Here is an 18743-nt window from a genome sequence, read left to right on the forward strand (position 1 = left end):
TTTGGTTTATTATGGTAAGTGTGGGTTCAGAGCTACAATCCAGATGTGTTGGTCATTACTGAGACGTGGTTAAGGAAGAGTGTTTTCAATAGTGATCTTAACCTTTCTGGTTATAACCTTTTTCAATATGACAGATCTTCCAAAGGTGGGAGAGTGGCAATCTTTACCAAGGATCACCTTCAGTGCTTGATTGTCTCCACCAAGTCTGCCGCCAAACAATTAGATTTTCTGGTTTTAAGTATTAAACTTTCAAATAGCTCTTTGTTGACTGTTACTGGGTGCAATTGTCTTCCATCAGCACCGGCCTGTACCCTACCTGCCCTAAGCTCTCTCCCGGCCCCTTACACCAAGTCTGAATTTGTCCTGCTAGGTGACCTAAACTGGGACATGCTTAAACCACCTGACCAAGTTCTAAAGCAATGGGACTCCCTAAATCTTTCTCAGATTATTACCAATCCCACAAGGTATGACTCCAAACACCTAGAAAAGGCTACTCTTCTTGATGTTATCCTCAGAAATAATCCTGATAGGTATCAGTCTGGTGATTTCTGTAATGACCTTAGTGATCACTGTTTTACAGCCTGTGTTCGTAATGGCTGCTCAGTGAAACGACCTGTCCTGATTTGCCATAGACGCTTGCTAAAAAACTTTAATGAGCAAGCCTTCCTTCATGAACTGGCCTCTGTAAAATGGTATGGAATCAGCTTGATCCCCTCTGTCGAAGACACTTGGACCTTCTTTTTTGATATTTTCAGTGGTATTGTTAACAAACACGCCCCCATAAAGAAAATGAGAATTAAAAACATGTTCAGCCCCAGGTTCGACTGTGATCTTGCAGTTACCCCACCTCAAGAATTGCATTTGGCAAAGGGTCGGCACACGCATACTCAGGCTGACTGGTTCTCGTTCAGGCAAATGAGAAATAAGTGCACTCAGGCTATCCGGAAGGCCAAAGTTAGTTACTTTAAGGAGCAGTTCTCTCTCTGTGGGTCTAACCCCAAGAAGTTCTGGAAAACGGTTAAAGACCTGGAGAATAAACCCTCCTCCTCACAGCTGCCCATGTCCCTTAAAGTTGATGATGTGGTTGTTACTGACAAGATGCACATGGCTGAGCTCTTTAATCACCACTTCCTTAAGTCAGAAATCATATTTGACTGAGCCATGCCTCCTTGCCCGTCCAACATCTCCCACCCCTTCTAATGCGACTATCCCCGATGATTCTCCCTCTTTTTCCCCCTCCCCCGCTACAAAGTTTCTCCCTTCAGGCAGTCACTGACTCCGAGGTGCTAGAGGAGCTCCTGAAACTTGACCCCTAAAAACCATCTGGGTCAGATGGTTTAGACCCTTTCTTCTTTAAGGTTGCTGCCCCTATCATCGCCAAGCCTATCTCCAATCTTTTTAACCTGTCTCTCCTTTCTGGGGAGGTTCCCATTGCTTGGAAGGCAGTCACGGTTCATCCTTTATTTAAAGGGGGAGATCAAGCTGATCCTAACTGTTATAGGCCTATTTCTATTTTGCCCTGTTTATCAAAAGTGTTGGAAAAACGTGTCAATAATCAACTGACTGGCTTTCTTGGTGTCTATAGTATTCTCTCTGGTATGCAATCTGGTTTCCGCTCAGGGTATGGATGTGTCACTGCAACCTTAAAGGTCCTCAATGATGTCACCATTGCCCTTGATTCTAAGCAATGTTGTGCTGCTATTTTTATTGACTTGGCCAAAGCTTTTGATATGGTAGACCATTCCATTCTTGTGGGCCGGCTAAGGAATATTGGTGTCTCTGAGGGGTCTTTGGCCTGGTTTGCTAACTACCTCTCTCAAAGAGTGCAGTGTATAAAGTCAGAAAATCTGCTGTCTCAGCCATTGCCTGTCACCAAGGGAGTACCCCAAGGCTCAATCCTAGGCCCCACACTCTCAATTTACATCAATAGCATAGCTCAGGCAGTAGGAAGCTCTCTCAACCATTTAAATGCAGATGATACAGTCTTATACTCAGCTGGCCCCTCCCCGGATTTTGTGTTAAATGCTTTACAACAAAGCTTTCTTAGTGTCCAACAAGCTTTCTCTACCTTTAACCTTGTTCTGAACACCAAAACAAAGGTTATGTGGTTTGGTAAGAAGAATGCTCTTCTCCCTACAGGTGTGATTACTACCTCTGAGGGTTTAGAGCTTGACGTAGTCACCTCATACAAGTACTTGGGAGTATGGCTAGACGGTACACTGTCCTTCTCTCAGCACATATCAAAGCTGCAGGCTAAAGTTAAATCTAGACTTGGTTTCCTCTATCGTAATCCCTCCTCTTTCACCCCAGCTGTCAAACTAACTGTGAAATCAGCAGGTAAGGGTGCTCTCAAGCGGCTAAATGTTTTTTACCATTCGGCCATCAGATTTGCCACCAATGCTCCTTACAGGACACATCACTGCACTCCATACTCCTCTGTAAACTGGTCATCTCTGTATACCCATCGCAAGACCCACTAGTTGATACTTATTTATAAAACCTTCTTAGGCCTCACTCCCCCCTATCTGAGATATCTACTGCAGCCCTCATCCTCCACATACAACACCCGTTCTGCCAGTCACATTCTGTTAAAGGTCCCCAAAGCACACACATCCTTGGGTCGCTCGTCTTTTCAGTTCGCTGCAGCTAGCGACTGGAACGAGCTGCAGCAAACACTCAAACTGGACAGTTTTATCTCAATCTCTTCATTCAAAGACTCAATCATGGACACTCTTACTGACAGTTGTGGCTGCTTTGTGTGATGTGTTGTTGTCTCTACCTTCTTGCCCTTTGTGCTGTTGTCTATGCCCAATAATGCTTGTACCATGTTTTGTGCTGCTACCATGTTATGTTGCTACCATGCTGTGTTGTCATGTGTTGCTGCCTTGCTATGCTGTTGTCTTAGGTCTCTCTTTATGTAGTGTTGTGTTGCCTCTCTTGTCGTGATGTGTGTTTTGTCCTATATTTATATATTATTTATGTATTTTAATCCCAGCCCCCGTCCCCGCAGGAAGTCTTTTGCCTTTTGGTAGGCCGTCATTGTAAATAAGAATTTGTTCTTAACTGACTTGCCTAGTTAAATAAAGGTTAATTCAAAAAATAAATAAATAAATGGAACGGATCCATCAAACTATGCTTCCCATAAAACCAGGTCATGGCTAGAAGGGATCCAGCTTTTGTCAAATTAACGTAACATTTTAGCTAACCCTAACCATTTTCCTAACTTTCACCTAATTCTCCTAATTCTGACATTAATTTGACCAAAGCTGGATCCATTCTAGCCATGACCATAAAACCTTTATAGACAGACAACTTTAAGATACAGTAGTGAGTTAAACATAACAAAATTCTCTGCAGAAAACTCAGTAAGACATATGAATGAATCCAGGCTCTTTATTTCATATTTTGGCTATATTTACAAATGAAGGAAAACATATTTACAAGTTAATTTCTTACAGGAATACACTAATAAAACAGAACACAAATACAATCTGTTGAATAGATCACACTGAAGCAGTGTTCATACATTTTCTAAATAATTTATCATTTAAATTCCCAGTAACTTCATGTGACAGTGCGGCATTGTGCTTTACTAGATCCCCATCTCCAATGTGACTATCCCATAAGCACAGCAACTCACATAAAACATTAATATGCACATATAAGTAAGTGTACACCACTGGAGGGCACCATCACTCTGCTGAGTTATTGGAAATGTAGCTTTTCTGTGTTCACTGGACTAACGTGAAGACCGAAGAGCATAGTCTAACATAAAGACATAGGTAAGGTTAGAAGTTGCGAGTAGTGCCAGTATATCATTTTTATTTGTAAAAAAACTGCATCTGTCTCAGTCCTTTTCATGCATTGATACCATTTCTTCCCCCCTTGATGATGATGAGTTACTGACTCAATCATATTTATGCTGATCTGGTACATGTGGCACAGTTATGTAAGAGGAGAGGAGGAGAGGAGCCTCAACTTTTACAGCGCTCTACTTTTAGAGACTGGTGGTGGTTAGCCACATTCAATAACTTATTTATAGGACATTCCTTCAACGGTTTCATTCAGTACAGGAAAATCATAAAGAGGTAAACAGTAGGCTACACACTTTTCATTGTTTAACTGTCACAAATGTTATGATGGCGTGTGGAATCGTGTTGTTGCCAGGATAAACCCTGGGATGAAATACCAAAGGAGGAATGGCATCTTTCTTTAAGTCATCTTTAAACAGGGATCTAGGGAAAGAGGTGAATGTGTACAGTAACATTATTCACAAACTAAAGATCTAAGAATGAACTCATATCCAAAAGGCAGTTGAATATAAAAGCTATCAGGGCAATTTTAGTTAGATGGACATATACAGCATCTGTTCAATATCTGTTCTACATTCAAATTCTTTACCTCAGTTACCTTTCCTCACACATTTGTCAGCTCTGTCATGATAATGCAACCCCAAGTCACTTCATAGTAATGCGTTGTTCCCTTTTATTGAGCAGACAGTGTGGGATAGTTTTTATTTATTTTAAAACATACTTTTCAAATTGTACATGCCACACACTGTGTTCATTTGGCAGTACTCAACAGAAGAAACAGTTGTATGTAAATGTATAATGTAGAACTGTAGAACCCCATCATGATTTTCACAAAAATAAATGTAATTGTCAGGTTACATTAGATTTGGCATGGGGTGGAGGGTAGGATTATACTGTATAACATGCACAAACTGTAGTATTCATCTCTGTACATCTCTCCCATAATATACTAGAAATCTATCAACAGCAAATATACTGTATAATAATACAGTAGTCCCCCATCCCATCCCCAAATAAATAAATACAAACATATTTCTCCACGGGTACCGATGGCAACACTTAGGCTGCAGGATTTCTAATGTAGATTAGACCGGCAAACTAGCTGATTGGATGGACTAATACGGTACATTATCCAATTCAGTTATGAATTACCCCTGTAGTCATCAACACATCTCTACATACCTGACCTCAGTAACCTGCTTGATACACAACAAAATAAACAACTGTTTCTGTGAACACAAAGTGCAAAGCTAAAATTGCCTGTTAGGTTATAATTACACAAAATGACGGTGGTTCACAATAATAATAAATCGGTAGCAGTTAGCAATGAGCACCCTGTGTGCAAAAACAGTGTGATCATATAACATATAATCTGAAACCATGCATTGTCCAATTACTGTCTGCTTCTGACCATGTTGATAAGGGTATAAATTAATAATGAAGCTTTAGGAAAACTGTATTTTATAGGTTCAAGGCTATATTTCCATTCTTTCTTGTTAGATGTCAATCTTCATTTTAATTTGCAGTATGAGCAGGTGAGAGTTGAAGTACATTGTATATTCTGATGACAATATCCCAGTTATTGTATATTGAGAAGAAAATATTCACTCTGTCAGAGCAACTGTTTTTGGCTGTACAGTTCTATACAGTAAGTTAAAGCTATGGCTAATAGACACATTACAATCACTTTACCTGAAAAATCACTAACACAATAAACTGTATTCAACCAATAATGGACATTTAATTAAAAAGCACACATCTTTGTTGTTGGATATTTGGTATTTGAGATTGAATGGGTTCAATGAAATTGTCACTATAATGTACAATCCATATGACAACACCAACATGCCCCTAACAAAGTCTCTGGCAGAGTTCAATGGCACTGTGGCTACACTGTGTGATCTGCATGGCTATATACAGTAAGCCTCAACAAAACTGAACCACAGGTACCATTTGTTCACTGGGACAAATAAACCTATTTATTTAATGGGTAATAAAAAGAGTGCTTCTGAAACACAAAGCCAGGCAGAAGATGTGTGTACAGACAGACAGGTGAGGGAGTGAGCAGAAATAAACAACACTGAGGAAAAGTTTGCGTAGGACTTCCTCCCCTGGCATGCCAACCGCCGCCCACGCCACCGCCGGGGCTTCTGGGAAGGGGTGGTCTGGCCTCACTGACCAGCAGGCTGGCCAGGGTCCACCTCCTCATCGTCGTCATTGGTTACGGCAAAAGCCTGCGCTCGTCTCATCTCCCAAAAGGATTGTGTCTTATGGGAATGCTTTAGGGATAGGAGACATCAGACTCTTACTAAAGGCTGACAGCAAAATATAGAAATACATGTGAAAACATCATACAATGTTTTATGAGAATAAGCAATGCAGGTCTTGTTTCTTCTTTGGAGTAACCTTTAAAATATCATTGACAAACTTGTTCTATGTGCACTTATGGGAACTTATTGGAGAGAGAGACTCAAGACAGTATGAAGAAAGTGCTAACCTGCAGATGGACATCCAGGAAACAATCAGGTGGGAGAGGCTAACAGTTCTGGACAGGAAGGGCACACAGACAGAGATGCATAAAGAGAGCAAGGAAGAATTACACAACAACAGCGGTAACCACAGCACACAGCACTGATAGAACAGCAGATCAACTACAGTACAACTGTTTCAGAAGTACAACGAAGTACTACAGTACAACACATAACAGAAGAATAATTCATACAAAGGCAGAGAGCACACATCCATTTAAAGTGCCAGGCCCAGACTCGGGATGGAGGATTTCTTACCGATGAGGACTGATGATCCTGTGGCCGGTCCAGTTTGATACGGATATCTGACCCTTTACCCCCATCAGGTTTACCAGGACCTGGGTAATAAAACACATGACCTGAATAGTAAAACTCCAGGATCAGGCTGCACTGTGTGAGACATATAGCCTTCTCTGACTCAATAAATCAAATAAATTAGATATTCCTACATCATCAAACTGCCAAATGCTGACCTTAATTTAACCAGGTAGGTCATTTGTTTGGATCTATTAGGATCCCCATTACCCGACGCCAATGGGGAAGACCTTCTCTTTTACAAACACGACCTGGCAAGCAACTGTAATTGACTATCCTCATATGTACCTTATGCCCTCTTTTATGTATATCCTCAATCTCCATCCTGCCCCCTAGTCCCCAAGGCCCTCTCTCTCTCTCTCTCTTCTCTCACCTGGCGAGCAGCCTCGGCTGGTGGTGCTCATGCTGCTCATACTGTCCTCCAGCCATGTGCTGTAGGTTAACGAGTCCCGCTTGTGGGGCGTCCCCGCTGAAGACAGGCTCTCCTGGGAAACACATACATGCTGGCAGTTAGATGCATGACAAAACACACACACAAACATTAGCATACACACACACACAGGCACACGCACGCACACTCACCATGCCAGTGTCGTAGTCCTCCATGGCCTCTGTCTCATTCTCCTCCACCACACTGGCGAAGCTGCTGGCGTTGGAGGAGGAGCGGGAAAGGTCATGACCCTCAGGGATAGACTGGGCCCTGTTGTTACAAAGAGCAAACCTACACCCTGAGTCAGCCTGCAACACTATGACAGGACCATGGCTGGGTTATTGATACACCAATAGAACTATACAATGAGTTACACATACACTGTCTAGAGAAGATGTACATATTGAGGGGCGCAATGTACGACTGACGTGTTTTCTGTTTGATCCCGCAGTAATCTTAAAGTTTATGTGAATTTTGCAGCAAAACCGTATTTATATTCAAATATTAGTTTGGTGATCCCTTTCCAAGACTATTTTGCTTCCAAATGTCAGCATGTCGACAAAACATAAGACCAAAAACACAACTTTGAGAAAACCCGGCCCACAAGACCCATTTTTATCACCGCCCGAGGGCCCGGAGACTAGCACTTTACCTGGGGGTGCGGCTTTGCCTGGTGGCACTGAAATTAACATTCTCGAGGCCATCAAGCTACTAACGTTACACTCGGAGATAGTTGAAATGAAAACAGAGGTAGCTGCTACGATTGAGGTCTGAATACAAGAGGTTTCTGATACTTTAAAAGCAGATTTAACTATCCTGCGAAATGAGACGGTTCCAGCTATCACATCCCTCAAAACAACAACAGAGTTGCACACCATGACGATTGCAGCACTGGAGAGGTCCACTACCAGTGTCTCTGAACTAACTACCTCCCTGGAGGCTGACATGAAACACCTGACTGCGGATCTGTAAAAGGTACAGGAGAGCTGTGTGAGCTTAGAAGGATTTTCTCCCGGCAGTAATCGGAGACTGGTATCAGTCCCAGAGTCAGCGGAAATGCTTCGCGCCATGGATTTCGTCTCCGGGCTGCTGAAAGAGGTTCTCGCCATGGATGAGAAGCCCCTGATTGATCGTGCCCACTGGTCACTGCGCCCAAAGCCCCGGGACGGTGAGAGGCCCTGTGACATCATTCTTTCCATGAGAAGATGGAGATTCTCCGACGAGCCCGCAATACCACTCTGAGCTTTCAAGGACAGAGCTTCTCTATCTACCAGGACTACTCCCCCACTGTGTCCAGGCAACGCACAGCTTTCGGGCAGGCCAAACGACTGCTACGGGACCATCCAGGTGTGAAGTACAGACTGCGATTCCCGGCCCGTCTATGGCTTTCTCATGATGGTAAAGACTACAACTTTTGATTCTCCAGAGGAGGCTATGGCTCACATTCAACGCCACATCAAGAAGTCTTGAATTTGCTCATAGATCAGAAACTGTTGCTCGCTAACTGTTGATAGTAAGTAAGTAGCCCACCTGTGGTATTCTTATGTTTAGTTATACCTGGACTATTCCTGTATAGTTCGGTAGTTGACGAACCCTCTCAGGTTTATTTGATGCGATTGAATATTTTGGTCCAGTGTGCTTGCCTTAAAAGCCTTCAGTCATTTTTATTTCATTTTATTAAGGGTTTAAGTAATTCCTTTGTTTCCATGCTGTCTCATTGACCTATTGAGTTAGTTTATGGATAGATGGGGGGGGGGTTGAATTGTTTAGTTCTAATGTTGTCATTCTGTCTTCTTTTTAGTTTATTTTTCTGTAATTTTTCCAAGTATCTTACACAGTACATTATTACTCTGAGACAATTTATCCTGGGGCTTTTGGGTATTCATTGCTTTTCCACTCTAGGCTCTAATGACAGGGTTGTATAACGGGAATGCTCAGGGTGAGCAAAATAATACCATCAAGTACATTCCGTGGAACATCAAAGGGGCTAACAACCCTGTGAAATGTAAGAGGGTGCTGACACATTTAAAGGGTTTGAATGCACATTTTGCATTTCTACAAGAGACTCACTTGAGGACTGGTGAGCAATGTAGGATTCGCAGGGACTGGGTTGGTCAACTGTTCCACTCTAACTTTCATAGTAAATCAAGAGGTGCTGACATTTTGGATGATAAATGTACTCCCTTTGTAGCTTCTGAGGTTATTCCTGATCCTAAGGGACGATACGTCATAGTAACTGGGAAACCGTTTTCTACTCTTCTTGATTTGGCTAGTGTTTATGCCCCAATTGGTATGATACAAGTTTAATTTCTACCTTTTTATCTGCTATACCCAGTTTAGATTCCCATTTGTTGATTTTAGGGGGGGGGGGGTGTTCAACTATACAATATCCCCAGTTCTCATGAAGAACTACAGGCCCATCTAAATGTGCCCTACTTATTCAATCTTTTCTTCAGAAAAATTGTATGTGTGAGGCCTGGCGTTTCCTACACCCTACAGATAGACAGAATTCTTTTTTTTCTCATGTTCATCAAACATACTCCCGCACTGATTACTTATTTTTTTTGGACCAAACACTTCTGCCTAACCTTCAGAGGTGTACTTATGAGAGTGTTGTTATTTCTGACCATTCACCATTACTGCTTGAGCTAGAGTTACCCCAGCAACCTCCTATGTGTTATCGATGGTGTCTTAACTCCATTTTACTCTCAGATAAGGAGTTTGTCAATTTGATTTCTGCTGAAAACCCCAGGTATGTCCTGCTCTTCTATATGGAAGTCCCTCAAAGCATACCTACGTGGCCAAATTATTTCTTATACAGCCAAGAAAAACAAAGCTCACTCTCAGCGGCTTCGAGACGTGAGCGAAGCCAAGGCTACATTGGATATATGCTACAGATCCTTCCTCTGTTCTATATAAAGAACACCAGCTACTCCAATCTGGATTTGACAAGGTCTCTACCAGACAAGCTGAACAATTACTTTACATGTTTCTCTGATATATATGGCACTGTAATAGAGCCATCTCCCCTTACAGCCCTTTTTGGAGCACTGCCCATAGGTACCCCCCTGTCAAGAATCCAGTTGGACACTGTCGCTCATACAACTCCTTAGCTAGACGGCTAATACTACAGAACTGGAAATGGCAGCTCCACCATCTTATAAATATTGGGTGGGAGATGTGTTGTGCTCTCTGAATTGATTTATTTTTCAATTCAATACACGTGGAAACTCCAAAATGTTTTATGATGCTTGGGCTTCATTCCGGTCTTACTTTGAACAGTCCACCCTCAGATGGCATTCTTATTAAAACAAAAATAAGTCTGTATTTGACACCCCTGTGACTTACTGGTTGGAGGACCATTTCTTTGTGTTTTTTGGGGGGAGGACATTGAGGTTGGTGATGTGCCTATTGATTCTTATTGAATGTGACTTGTGCATGCCTTATTCCTCTTGCCCTGTCAGAGCCTAAAATGTGAGCTTGTCTTGTCCTGTTTTTTATTTTGTTTACACTTACATTGTATAAAAAAATAAAAAATAAAAAAAAATTGGAAACTTTAATTTTGGTCCAGTGGATGGTCAGTCTATGGCCATTACTGTCTGTGAGTGTGAGTGGTTGCATTACTCCACCCCTAATAGGCTGCTGGAAATCTGTCCTTTGGTCTGGAGTCCAAATTGGAGACGTTTGGTTCCAACCGCCGTGTCTTTGTGAGACGCAGTGTGGGTGAACGGATGATCTCTGCATGTGTATTTCCCACTGTAAAGCATGGAGGAAGAGGTGTTATGGTGTGGGGGTGCTTTGCTGGTGAGACTGTCTGTGATTTAACCAGCATGGCTACCACAGCATTCTGCAGCGATACGCCATCCCATCTGGTTTGGGCTTAGTGGGACTATCATTTGTTTTTCAACAGGACAATGACCCAACACACCACTAGGCTGTGCAAGGGCTATTTTACCAATAAGGACCTGGCCTCCACAATCCCCCAAACCTCAACGAAATTGAGATGGTTTGGGATGAGTTGGACCGCAGAGTGAAGGAAAAGCAGCCAATAAGTGCTCAGCATATGTGGGAACGCCTTCAAGACTGTTGGAAAAGCATTCCAAGTGAAGCTGGTTGAGAGAATGCCAAGAGTGTGCAAAGCTGTCATCAAGGCAAAGGTTGGCTATTTGAAGAATCTCAAATATAAAATATATTTTGATTTGTTTAACACTTTTTTGGTTACTACATGACTCCATATGTGTTATTTCATAGTTTTAATGTCTTCACTAAATAAAAATAAAGAAAACCCTGGAATGAGTAGGTGTTCTAAAACTTTTGACCGGTAACATAATTATTTCTTATTTTATTTGGTTTTCAAGTTGAGTAAATTATTTATATTGTTTATTGTGTTGTCTTATTATGTGTGTAAAACTGAATAAACCGAGTTTAAAAAAATATGTACATATTTGAGGTTTCTTTGGGGTACTGAAATCACATTGTCCTGGTGATGTTGAACTTTCATGTTGATATGACGATTACATTTTAATGTGAATGATCATATTGGCCTATATCTGTGATTGCATTTACTCACATGTTCTTTGTGGTGAGCACCTCTGGTGAGCTCTGATTGGAGGAGTTCTCAGACTTGGGGTCCTGAGTCGCGTGACCACTGTCAGGTGTCTTCTGTGTGCCAGGTAAACACTCCCTACTGCTGTGGCTGCTGCTGAGGGGGGAGGGAACAATGCTGAATAAGAAGGGCAGGAGGGTACATACCAACAAAGCGACAGGGCATTGGACACAAATACAGGGACAGGGTATCAGAGAGAAACACAGAGGCATAGTCACTAACATATCAACATCATGTTTACAATATTCATGTCTCTGATTTCACACTCACATTTTCTCGTGGACTTCCTGGATGTTCTCGATGCCGATGGCACTGCTGCGCCTGGAACTGAAGGGACCAGACTTCTTCCTGGTTGGACTCTTCCCAGGGATGATCAGAGACTGATAGGGCAGGGGTAAGAACAACCAGTGAGAACCATGACATCCCTTCTATCACAATAACAGCCTATCAATAGCCCAACATGGCATCTGTGTCTACTGTTAACGCTAAGGTTATTGCATCATTATGCGCTGTTCCTTTTTCTGTTAATGCCATTATGTTAGGTGATATTATATATCATCACTTGTATTTTCAAAATACCATAGCTTTTAAGGTACAGGATCATCATTGAACTAAATAGTGAGAGTATAGACCATCTACAGAGGAAAAATACAAGAGAGTTCATCATTATTATCAGACTACAGAGTAATGGTACTCATGGCTTGGAGTTGAAGCTAACACAGATAAGAAGACGTTAGAATATTAGGTTTAGCGTCAAAACCCAGTGCGACTCAGCTAGACTAGTGAGAGCAGAGTAGAGCAGAGCAGAGCATGAGATGAAAGATGGATTCTAGCACTCCAGGGCTTACCACTAAAATGTGCTTTCTGACTGAACGCTTTGTTCACTCAATCTCCCTTTGTAAGCTTTCAAAATAAGGACTTGAAAAAGAGCTTTTATCTAATGTGAGCTTCAAAGAGCTTGAGGATCATTTCAGTTTTCTTTTTTTGGGGGGGGTGTTCTCTAAACCATAAATATTCATAGTTTTAAACAAATGGAGAATTAGCTAAACTAGAATTACATGTTGAGCGATACGTGTGGAGAGTACAGAGGGGGAACACACAATACAATTTAACGTCAAAACAAGGAAATATGCAAGACAACACAGACCAGTGAGGTGAGGGCCAAGGGGAGGTGCTACAGCATCAAACTGACCACTTGTCTTTATGCAGTGATACAAAACATTATTTGTGCTATCGTTGTGTCTTCATCTGATGTTACGTGGATCAAAGACTAATGTCAAGTGTGTGATGTAGTTCAAACAGTTGAAAGAGACAATAAACTTCACTTGTTTCAGTAAAACTATAGCTTAAAAATGCTGTATGTGTACAATACTTTATAGATGCAATCTCCTGCTAAGAAAGTCATACATATCATTATACGAGGAGTCGTCCTTTTGCATTGATGGAGTGTTTGCCCTGGAATCCTAATGTTATGGTTCACTGATCAACCACAGGAAAAGTGTTTGGTCACGATGCGGTGGAGTCAAGTAGAAAAAAAGAGACAGAGGGGAAGAGCAGTAAGGAGGAAGTAGTTAGAATCAGATATGAACCTCTTCTACTGTTCCTATCCCTATGGCACTGCCTCGACGGCCATATTTACTGGGACTTTTCCCTGGGACAAGCAATGACTGATACAGAGAGACAGAGACAGAGAGACAGAGAGACAGAGAGACAGAGAGAGAGAGAGAGAGAGAGAGAGAGAGAGAGAGAGCGAGAGAGAGAGGAGATAAAAACACCATGAGATTTCATGCAGCAAGTTATGTTAATAAAACAAAATACATTAAAGCACATGTTACAGCTGGAGGTTACAGATCAAAGCGCAGTAATAAAACAGAGACCGAGAAAGAGACTTTGGGCACCGTGGGTGCGACACAGGCAGTGAAACGAAGAGAAGGACTTGAGCAGAAAGGGAGAAGAGGATAGAAGAGCACAGCAGTACATACGTTACAGGGTAAGAGAGTACAGCAGACAGGAACATGAAGAAAGCCTCCAGTGCGGTCACATACACGTTTGAAAAGCACTTGTTGTTTGTGTTATGCTTTGAATGATCAATAAGTAATATTGGGTATCATTGCGCCTGTCCTTTTGATGTGAAATTTTGGACTAACATTTGTGTGGCTTCAAGAGGCTATATAGTAGACAATGATCTTGTGAACAATTTAGCTTCCTCTTAGATTTGCTATAGAGGTGTTATAATGAATACAATAATATCCTACATTTCATTAACAAAGTCAGTGTCAGTGAAATACTACACCCCACATATACAGAATTTCACATACATTATTGAAACAATCCTAAACCACATCTGTCAAACAAATGCCTCAGAAATACTCACCATGTACGCACTAAACATCATGTACACACTACATACACTACACACGACATACTTGAACTCTTATAACAAGCAGGCGTGTTCTTGATATAAACATCACAGAGCATCAAGCACAAGCTGGAGCTGGCATGTACACAGAGCACACAGTGCAGGGAGCGTTTCAGATGCAATGCATAGGCAGGAGATTTTAATAATGAAAACAAATTTAGAATGCATTCAATGTTAAAAGCACCTTTGATCCAACTCACCGGACTACAAATGTCAATGCAAGGCTCAGTTGTGAGTGTCTAGTAACTCTAGCTTCTAGAGGCTGTGTGAGTGAAGACTTATCTATTTCTATTGTGTGAGAGGTTAGTGAGTTAGGCAGGCGTGTGAAGAGGCAAGGAATGGGCTCTATCAAGGGTTTCTCAGGGAAGGGAGAGAGAGCGTCGCTCACCTCACTCAAGACCAGAGCTGTCAGTGGGACTGTTACTTTAGTGTACTTACTATCCCTGGGAATTTGGGACTCTCAGGTGGGTTGTGGGTAAAGTTGACGCTGAGACTAGTGGAGACAGTGAGTGGCTTCCTGAAATTGAGACCCATGGCATCCATAGACTGGCTTCTGCTGCGAATCACCCGCTACAGAGACAGACGAGGAGGAGACACGTTGAGCTGGGTCTAACACTGACTCTAACTAACTAACCACTTCAGAGAGAGAGAGAGAGACAAGGAGGAGACACGTTGATCTGGGTCTAACACTGACTCTAACTAACTAACCACTTCAGAGAGAGAGACAAGGAGGAGACACGTTGAGCTGGGTCTAACACTGACTCTAACTAACTAACCACTTCAGAGTGAGAGAGAGACAAGGAGGAGACACGTTGAGCTGGGTCTAACACTGACTCTAACTAACTAACCACTTCAGAGAGAGAGAGAGAGACAAGGAGGAGACATGTTGAGCTGGGTCTAACACTGACTAACACTAACTAACCACTTCAGAGAGAGAGACAAGGAGGAGACAAGTTGAGCTGGGTCTAACACTGACTCTAACTAACTAACCACTTCAGAGAGAGAGACAAGGAGGAGACACGTTGATCTGGGTCTAACACTGACTCTAACTAACTAACTAACCACTTCAGAGAGAGAGACAAGGAGGAGACATGTTGAGCTGGGTCTAACACTGACTCTAACTAACTAACCACTTCAGAGAGAGAGACAAGGAGGAGACACGTTGAGCTGGGTCTAACACTGACTCTAACTAACTAACCACTTCAGAGAGAGAGACAAGGAGGAGACATGTTGAGCTGGGTCTAACACTGACTCTAACTAACTAACCACTTCAGAGAGAGAGAGACAAGGAGGAGACATGTTGAGCTGGGTCTAACACTGACTCTAACCCTAACTAACCACTTCAGAGAGAGAGAGACAAGGAGGAGACATGTTGAGCTGGGTCTAACACTGACTCTAACCCTAACTAACCACTTCAGAGAGAGAGAGAGAGAGACAAGGAGGAGACACGTTGAGCTGGGTCTAACACTGACTCTAACCCTAACTAACCACTTCAGAGAGAGAGAGAGAGACAAGGAGGAGACACGTTGAGCTGGGTCTAACACTGACTCTAACTAACTAACCACTTCAGAGAGAGAGAGACAAGGAGGAGACATGTTGAGCTGGGTCTAACACTGACTCTAACTAACTAACCACTTCAGAGAGAGAGAGAGACAAGGAGGAGACATGTTGAGCTGGGTCTAACACTGACTCTAACCCTAACTAACCACTTCAGAGAGAGAGACAAGGAGGAGACACGTTGAGCTGGGTCTAACACTGACTCTAACCCTAACTAACCACTTCAGAGAGAGAGAGAGAGAGAGAGAGAGAGAGAGAGAGAGAGAGAGAGACAAGGAGGAGACATGTTGAGCTGAGTCTAACACTGACTCTAACCCTAACTAACCACTTCAGAGAGAGAGAGAGAGACAAGGAGGAGACATGTTGAGCTGGGTCTAACACTGACTCTAACCCTAACTAACCACTTCAGAGAGAGAGAGAGAGACAAGGAGGAGACATGTTGAGCTGGGTCTAACACTGACTCTAACCCTAACTAACCACTTCAGAGAGAGAGACAAGGAGGAGACACGTTGAGCTGGGTCTAACACTGACTCTAACCCTAACTAACCACTTCAGAGAGAGAGACAAGGGGGAGACACGTTGAGCTGGGTCTAACACTGACTCTAACTAACTAACCACTTCAGAGAGAGAGAGAGACAAGGAGGAGACACGTTGATCTGGGTCTAACACTGACTAACACTAACTAACCACTTCAGAGAGAGAGACAAGGAGGAGACACGTTGAGCTGGGTCTAACACTGACTCTAACTAACTAACCACTTCAGAGAGAGAGAGACAAGGAGGAGACATGTTGAGCTGGGTCTAACACTGACTCTAACCCTAACTAACCACTTCAGAGAGAGAGAGACAAGGAGGAGACATGTTGAGCTGGGTCTAACACTGACTCTAACTAACTAACTCCACTTCAGAGAGAGAGACAAGGAGGAGACACGTTGATCTGGGTCTAACACTGACTCTAACCCTAACTAACCACTTCAGAGAGAGAGAGAGAGACAAGGAGGAGACACGTTGACCTGGGTCTAACACTGACTCTAACTAACTAACCACTTCAGAGAGAGAGAGACAAGGAGGAGACACGTTGAGCTGGATCTAACACTGACTCTAACCCTAACTAACCACTTCAGAGAGAGAGAGAGACAAGGAGGAGACATGTTGAGCTGGGTCTAACACTGACTCTAACTAACTAACCACTTCAGAGAGAGAGACAAGGAGGAGACACGTTGAGCTGGGTCTAACACTGACTCTAACCCTAACTAACCACTTCAGAGAGAGAGAGAGAGAGAGAAGAGAGACAAGGAGGAGACACGTTGAGCTGGGTCTAACACTGACTCTAACCCTAACTAACCACTTCAGAGAGAGAGAGAGACAAGGAGGAGACACGTTGAGCTGGGTCTAACACTGACTCTAACCCTAACTAACCACTTCAGAGAGAGAGAGAGACAAGGAGGAGACATGTTGAGCTGGGTCTAACACTGACTCTAACCCTAACTAACCACTTCAGAGAGAGAGACAAGGAGGAGACACGTTGAGCTGGGTCTAACACTGACTCTAACCCTAACTAACCACTTCAGAGAGAGAGAGAGGAAACAAGGGGAGACACGTTGAGCTGGGTCTAACACTGACTCTAACCTAACTAACCACTTCAGAGAGAGAGAGAGACAAGGAGGAGACACGTTGAGCTGGGTCTAACACTGACTCTAACCTAACTAACCACTTCAGAGAGAGAGAGAGAGAGACAAGGAGGAGACATGTTGAGCTGGGTCTAACACTGACTCTAACCTAACTAACCACTTCAGAGAGAGAGACAAGGAGGAGACACGTTGAGCTGGGTCTAACACTGACTCTAACCCTAACTAACCACTTCAGAGAGAGAGAGAGAGACAAGGAGGAGACACGTTGACCTGGGTCTAACACTGACTCTAACTAACTAACCACTTCAGAGAGAGAGAGAGAACAAGGAGGAGACATGTTGAGCTGGGTCTAACACTGACTCTAACCCTAACTAACCACTTCAGAGAGAGAGAGACAAGGAGGAGACACGTTGACCTGGGTCTAACACCTACTCTAACTAACTAACCACTTCAGAGAGAGAGACAAGGAGGAGACATGTTGAGCTGGGTCTAACACTGACTCTAACTAACTAACCACTTCAGAGAGAGAGAGACAAGGAGGAGACATGTTGAGCTGGGTCTAACACTGACTCTAACCCTAACTAACCACTTCAGAGAGAGAGAGAGACAAGGAGGAGACATGTTGAGCTGGGTCTAACACTGACTCTAACTAACTAACCACTTCAGAGAGAGAGACAAGGAGGAGACACGTTGAGCTGGGTCTAACACTGACTCTAACCCTAACTAACCACTTCAGAGAGAGAGAGAGACAAGGAGGAGACACGTTGAGCTGGGTCTAACACTGACTCTAACTAACTAACCACTTCAGAGAGAGAGAGACAAGGAGGAGACACGTTGAGCTGGGTCTAACACTGACTCTAACTAACTAACCACTTCAGAGAGAGAGAGAGAGAGAGAGAGAGAGAGAGAGAGAGAGAGAGAGAGAGAGAGAGAGACAAGGAGGAGACACGTTGATCTGGGCCTAACACTGAGTCTAACCCTAACTAACCACCTCAGTCAGAGTGAGAAGGACAAGCACTAAGCTGGTACTGAGTCTAAACCCCACCACTACTAGCTACAGAAACATAGCGAGGAGAAAGACACTGGAACTACAAGATACATAACCCAGTAAGTTCCCATCCAGCACTAAGGTAGTTTGCAAGGAGAAACACTAAGCTTGTAACCCCCAAGGGGACTCAGGGGCTGAGTCAGTGGGGGTGGGCGGGTGGGAAGAGAAGGCAGGGTTGTAGAGCAGTGAGGGAGATATCTGCCTGCTTATGTGTCCACACTAAACATCAGTTGGAGAGCATCCAAAACCAATGAACCCAGAGTAGCCCTGTAGAAGAGACCTGGCTGGAGGTAGAGACAGAGAAGCAGAGATAGAGCATCTGATGGAGAGAGAGAGAGATACACAACTGTATGCCCATTGTCAGAACTAGTATTGTATGTATCTGGAAGGGTGAAACA

The 18743-nt window shown here is 43.1% G+C and overlaps 1 protein-coding gene across 21 annotated transcripts in view; it reads right to left on the reverse strand.

Annotated features, from left to right (window-relative positions):
* Positions 1 to 3375: 3375 nt before the first annotated feature.
* The window catches only part of LOC106567251 (rap1 GTPase-activating protein 1), a 125226-nt gene continuing 109858 nt past the window's right edge, over positions 3376 to 18743 (reverse strand). For 12 of the 21 annotated variants that reach the window (XM_045693200.1, XM_045693196.1, XM_045693201.1 and 9 more), the window contains 9 exons: positions 14549 to 14680; positions 13281 to 13358; positions 11962 to 12071; positions 11656 to 11787; positions 7238 to 7376; positions 7029 to 7140; positions 6599 to 6678; positions 6310 to 6357; positions 3376 to 6091 (listed from right to left, as the gene is read on the reverse strand). In XM_045693200.1, coding sequence (XP_045549156.1) covers positions 6349 to 6357; positions 6599 to 6678; positions 7029 to 7140; positions 7238 to 7376; positions 11656 to 11787; positions 11962 to 12071; positions 13281 to 13358; positions 14549 to 14680 — 792 coding nt within the window. In that variant the 3' untranslated portion in view covers positions 3376 to 6091; positions 6310 to 6348. The remainder of the gene's footprint in view (positions 6092 to 6309; positions 6358 to 6598; positions 6679 to 7028; positions 7141 to 7237; positions 7377 to 11655; positions 11788 to 11961; positions 12072 to 13280; positions 13359 to 14548; positions 14681 to 18743) is intronic. The other 9 variants (XM_045693189.1, XM_045693187.1, XM_045693188.1 and 6 more) reach the window with 9 other exon arrangements.

This window comes from Salmo salar, chromosome ssa13, assembly GCF_905237065.1.
Source record: "Salmo salar chromosome ssa13, Ssal_v3.1, whole genome shotgun sequence".
Taxonomy (NCBI): domain Eukaryota; kingdom Metazoa; phylum Chordata; class Actinopteri; order Salmoniformes; family Salmonidae; genus Salmo; species Salmo salar.